At 37.6% G+C, this 6,000-nt stretch overlaps 1 protein-coding gene across 1 annotated transcript in view; it reads left to right on the top strand.

Moving 5' to 3' along the window:
- Window positions 1-434: 434 nt before the first annotated feature.
- LOC104286140 (vitellogenin-1-like) overlaps window positions 435-6,000 on the top strand; it is a 42,853-nt gene continuing 37,287 nt past the window's right edge. Inside the window, exons 1-4 of the mRNA XM_009884697.1 lie at window positions 435-474; window positions 782-802; window positions 1,024-1,175; window positions 3,635-3,886. Of these exons, the coding sequence (XP_009882999.1) occupies window positions 435-474; window positions 782-802; window positions 1,024-1,175; window positions 3,635-3,886 (465 nt within the window). The remainder of the gene's footprint in view (window positions 475-781; window positions 803-1,023; window positions 1,176-3,634; window positions 3,887-6,000) is intronic.

Raw genomic sequence — 6,000 nt, 5'->3', positions numbered from 1 at the left:
AAGTAGAGTTTCAATGTGACAGAGCAAGGTGTGTCTCCAAGCTGTGACCCTTAGCAACAGCAAATTGCCAGGAAACTCAAGACATGATTGGAGGAAAGCTAAATTATTTCAGTTATGATTAAAGAATTATTTTTAGATTTTAATTATTTTTTATTTATAATTACAATGTCGAGAAATGGGGAAAAAATAGCAAGCAAGATATTTTGAAAATGAAATCTGTATTTCACATAGAAAGGAAGTTAGTTGAAATCATGAGGTGGTTGGAAGTTGTCAGCATTCAGCATTCATGACCTCAGAAATGTTTATTTTTTGATTGATCAATACGCATTCTAAAATGCGCTTATTTGTCAAACCAACATTTCAAAAAAAACATGTGATAGCACATACCTTTATAAAAGAGAACCCAGCATGTTCACTTTTACTTTATCCCCATCATGAGGGGCTTGATATTAGCCCTGGTTTTAACCCTGGCGGGTAAGTAACTTATCTGCTTTGATAAATTTAAAATAATAGATTCAGGAAGAGGTTTCAGACTCTTAATATACTTCGATTACAAACATGAACTTGAACATTGTATAGAAAAAATTTATAACAATTTTTTTGTTGTTTAGGGAAAAAAGGCTTTTGACTATGTGCTGAACTCAAAGTAAAGTTAATTAGAAAGAGTTATGCCATATGTACAAGATGAGATATAGCCTCTCATACTAAAATACATTAACATTTGGGGGCTTTTTTTTGCTTTGTCATTTCATTACTCTCTTTTTTTTTCATTCCTTTTCAGGGAGCCAGCATCTTAATTACCGTAAGTAATTTTTCTATCAGCTAATATAATTATAATGAGTGAAATTCAAAATAGAATCTGAAAAGTATATCAATGTTTAATATAATTTTACAACAGCTAATTTTGTTCAGGTGCAATACAAAAATGAACAAATTCATCTTTTTTGTTCCATACATTCTAATACAGGTACTTTAATATGTTCTGTACAATCTCTATGTTTTATGGGAACCATTTCTTTGCAGAACCCGATTTCAGTGAAAACAAGGTTTATACATTTAATTATGAAAGCGTGCTTCTCAGTGGACTTCCAGAGAAAGGACTTGCAAGAGCTGGAATAAGAATAAAAAGCAAAGTGGAAATTAGTGGTATTGGGCCAAAACTTTGTCTCATTAGGGTAAGAAAATGTATTCAATTTGAATGGTAAAATTCTCTTCATACTTGACTTTTTTTAAGCTTTTGGGAAGTAATTAAGTTTCATCATGTGTTGTGCTTACTCAGGGAGAATGTAACTAACACTATTATTTTTACGCACTGCCCTAAATTCTATTTGCACTTTGCCAGGTAATTCTCAGCTCAAGCCAACCTTGGGCTTGAAGGATTTCTTCTGCTTTGTGGTCAGAGAGACAATAGAATGTAATTTGAAATGCACAATAATTTATTACTGGATCAATCCAATTGTTCCAAACTGTACAACCTAGGATTATTTAATCAACTGATTTCGTAACCAGCAAACGAAAGGCAATAAAACATGCGACAGTATCTGGATGTGATTCAATATTTAGCATAATTAATGTCATCTGGTGGCTTCTTTTTCTGCAGGGTCCCAAATGACATTCTTTGTTATTCTCAATTCTATATTTTTACTCCATGCTGAGTATTTACTAAGAGTTCTGATTATGTGAAAAACATTTTTGCCTTTAACAGAAGCGTATATGTGCTTCTAATGAATGTATTGAAACGCACGCCTCAATTGCTTTACACGAACTCCACTTAGTCTTGTGCATATGTGGAAGAAAAATGATCTTTTTAAAAGCTTTTATTTGGCAAATTGAAAACTGCAGATTAAAAAGACTGGTGACTGTCTAATAAATGTTTGTAAATGCTGTAGCCTTCCAGCCTGAATTAGCCTTCTGTTACTAGGTATTTTTATAAGTTCAAATGATAATAGATCTAGACAGGAAACATTGCTTTTCCGTGACCTTTGCAATTGGCTGGATATTTTTTCAAAAAAAAACAAGGAAATAAGAGCCACACATCTGCACTGGTGAGTAGAAGGCTTCCCTGGCAAAGGGGAGGCAGAAGCAGTCTTACCTTCTCCCCACAACCCACCCCATTCTCACCGAAACAGCTCTTGGTGTGCCAGCATGAGTCTTCACCAAAAATTTACGCCTGTTCCCTAAACCTTCCAACACTGCTTCACCTGCTCTTGTGCGTTTGGGAAAAAGTTTCATTTGCAAAAATAAATACAGAAAGAGTTTCAGGCAAGAAAAAGAAGAGAAAAGGAAAAAAAAAATCATGAGATTTGGGGGCAAGTTCTAAGCAAAAGGTAACGATACGTTTATTCCCTTCTCCTCTGGGAAAAGTTTATTTTGCTGCTGTTATATTTAAATTAGACAGTTTGGAGGGATGGTTCAGGGAATTAATCTTTCATCTGTAGCCTACTAGTTCGCATTCAGCCCTAGCAAAAAGCTGCGCTCCCTGGGCGGTTTCCAGCTGACAATTTTTTCATTGCAAACCCACAAGTAAGAATTGCCAGCTGCGTTCAAAACCTAGCAGACAGCATAAGTCCTGACGGGGCCCCGAGGGCTGGGGAAAACTACCTCCTCGCCCTGACCCTGCAGAGCAGTCCCAAACCTGCCCGTACGCAATATGCCAGAAGCATGTCCAAGAGGCGGCATGAGGGATTTGCTCCCTAACAGCCTCCCCTGTAAGCTTCAGTTACTGGGGTTGGCAGTGATCTCTACCAACAATAACAAAAATAAATATGAAAGTGCAGTCTCCAGCGATTTGCTGTATGAGGATTTAGTTTGTGTGGCTTTTTGAGAAATTAATCCACGTCTTGCATCACATCGCCAGCCTGAGGTGTCAGAGAAAAGTCTCTTTAAATTGTCAAAGTGTATAGAAAGGAAGGGTCCTCTGAGAAACTAAGCTAAACATGCCCCATTCCCGTGAGGTAGAAACCATTCGAGTTATCCATAGTTTAGCACAACTTTCTACTTGCTTGGATGTGCCCTGGGTTGAGGCTGGAGCATGAAGTGCCGAGCTGGGTTGGAGGCAGCGCCTGAGCCTTCGGATCCCCGGCAAAACCTGTAGGGAAGGACGATTTTTGTAACCTGCTCTCCACTGCTCAGACTGATTACAACTATCTGGCTGGTCCAGCAGCCATGTTGTTACTGGTTTCTGACTGCTGTCTGTGCTCTGCGACCCCAGCAAGGGAGACGGCAGAGTTCACGACAGGAGTTAATGATGGTTTATGCAACATTAACTTTCTCCTGCAATTTCCTGCATGCTATTTCCTTCTATACTGCTTTTGGGTAGCAACCTGCTTCATGCAGCTCTTCTCTGGCTCATTTCTTCATACAAGTCAACCTTTGGCAATATGGATTATCTATGAAACAGAACAGAGTGCAGTGACTGTGGAAATACCACAGTCATTTGCATTAGTCTCTTTCCTTTTATATACGAAAATATGTATATCGATACTAACTATGTTAAATGGCAGCTTTTAAGTTTTCCTTTTGAAGAGGCTTTGCGTTATTTAAAAGCGTATTTTTGACTTGAGTAAAGTTTGTGTGCATTGAAAAAAGCTAACGGAAAAAATTAAAAAGAAATTATATTCCCCCTTTGTTCTAGGTTCACTCAATCGAAGCAGCAGAGTACAACGGCGTTTGGCCTACAAGCTCGTTCTCTCGATCACTCAAACTGACCCAGGTACTAACTGGGCAACTTAGCAATCCCATCAAGTTTGAGTATAGCAATGGCCACGTTGGAAACCTTATGGCTCCTGATTCTGTCTCGGATGATGGTCTCAACATCTACAGAGGGATTCTGAATGTGCTGGAGTTAAGCATAAAGAAGATGCAGCATTCATACAACTTACAGGAGGTGAGATTTTTGTTTTGGCATTGTGGCCGCTATGTAAATAAACAAGCTTTCTCTTCAGATTCTTCTACCGCATTTTCTGAATTTGTCCTTGACACAAACTTCACTAACAAGAAACACCTATGCTTGGGAAATCATGATTAAGTTGTTCTTATGGGACTACATTTGACAGAGCGGTAGCTAGGCAGGACAACAGAATAGCGTATTTTTAATCTGGCTGATCAAAGTATTTCAGAAAATACATTTGCAGTATTAGGCACCCTAGAAAATCTGGCTTGGGATTCTAGAGAAAGTAAATGCCTGTGAAAACTGAAGCCTACATAAAATTTGAATACTGTATTAAAACAAGCTTAAACATACAGCACAAGATTAAAGCTAAAATAACAGTAATTTAATTTTTTTACCAATCATATATACTTTAATCTCTCCTAGCTCCTCTTTTAGGAGGAAAATATTATATATGCCATGACATTACTGTAATAGCTTTGACAGTTCCAGTTGATGCTCTATTGGAATTTCCACTGTTTTTCAGGTTTTAATATCTTAGTCAAGGTAAATCATCTGATATTACTATTCACCACAGAAATTGCAATGTGTTTAGTTTCTGTGAAACCATATTTACATTGATTAGACTACATCCGATTCAGAGATCAGCAAAAACCTTGAAATTATTATACTTTCATGTTATTTTTATTGAAAATGCAGCCCAGAGTAACTTTAATTATTAAAAATTTATTTTTATGTAAGTAGAGTTGTTTTTGGGAAAGGAACTATATGATTTAATATTTTCAAGCTGCTTGTTGCACATAAAAACCTGGGTGGTAATGTTGCATATTCTGCAGTGCTATTTTCTCCTATCTAGTTTTAAATCTTCATTCTTTCTAATTCATTTACCAATATGTCCTGCTCGCTGCTGAATAATATATGTGACTTCACCTCCTAGCTGCTTTTCTGAGTTTTCTTTGCTTTTTTCAGACAGCAACTGATTAATGACCATTGGCACTCTTGCTTGACGATCTCAAGTCACTCTGTAAAGGAAGATAAGTGTTATTAGTCCCAAAATCTGAGCTGCAGAGGGTTTTAAAGGACTAATTTGGGAAAGTCTACATAATATCCTACAGGGTGTAGGGCAAGGGTAGCTGAGCTAGCCGTGAACTGCACACAGCGAGGAAGTCCAGTGAGGCAGGAGGCTACATCATAGTGAGCCCGGTGGGCTGGACATTCCCATTCGAAGTCTAGATGTCTCTACCACACCCTGCAGAGGAGCCCCACACCTGTATTTGCAGAGTACAAGTCTTTCAGAGAGCTTGGGCAATTCTTATTTCTAGCCTTTACCAAAGCCACGGTGTCTTCAGGAATACTGCTAAGCTGAAGATGAAGTGGGTATGTCTTGCCTCCCAGCCACCACATGACCATTTTGCTGTTCTGACATAGCCCAGAGCTGCTCTCTGGAGCGGCTGTGCTATCAATAACAATAAAAAAAATCATGAAAATAACCCTTCCTCCTAAAATGCAATCAAATATTTTCCTCTCCAAAAGTCTCCTCGCTGACTGAGGAGATTTAAGAGCTCTTATAAATATATATGCTTGAAATATTATTGAAGATCTGAGCTAAAACTGCAAACTCAAGAAAACCCACAATCAAAACTCTGCCATCCTGAAATTCTTTTTAATTATTGCTGTTTGTATTGTGACAGATCATCTGATATTGCAAGGCCTGTTCCATAGGCATTTATAAGCTGTCTATAAAAGCAAATTTGGAGGGCAGAATGTCATCTCCAACCTTAAAATACTTTGCTGTTGAGATTTTATTCTGACTGATCAAATTATTTTGGCACTTTTTATTAATATTCCTTAAATCATATTTCATAATCGACAGGTCTACCTGGAAGTTGTTACTTACCTTTTCTGAGCCTCCAAATCTTGTCTCAGTGAAACTCTTGAGAATTCTGGTTCTCTCAGTGAAACTGTGATTTGGCTTACTGGAAACCTGTACTTGTAAAACAGAGATGAAAGTAACAATTATCCCCATTTTGCTTCTGGAGAGTATCATGAATATAAAAGCATTTATTTCTATCAGGAATTTTGAAAATTAAACAGGAAAGCCTGTGTGGGGA

The sequence above is a fragment of the Charadrius vociferus genome, unplaced genomic scaffold (genome assembly GCF_000708025.1).
Source record: "Charadrius vociferus isolate BGI_N301 unplaced genomic scaffold, ASM70802v2 scaffold163, whole genome shotgun sequence".
In the NCBI taxonomy this organism is placed as follows: domain Eukaryota; kingdom Metazoa; phylum Chordata; class Aves; order Charadriiformes; family Charadriidae; genus Charadrius; species Charadrius vociferus.
This window is presented reverse-complemented; position numbering and strand designations above follow the sequence as displayed.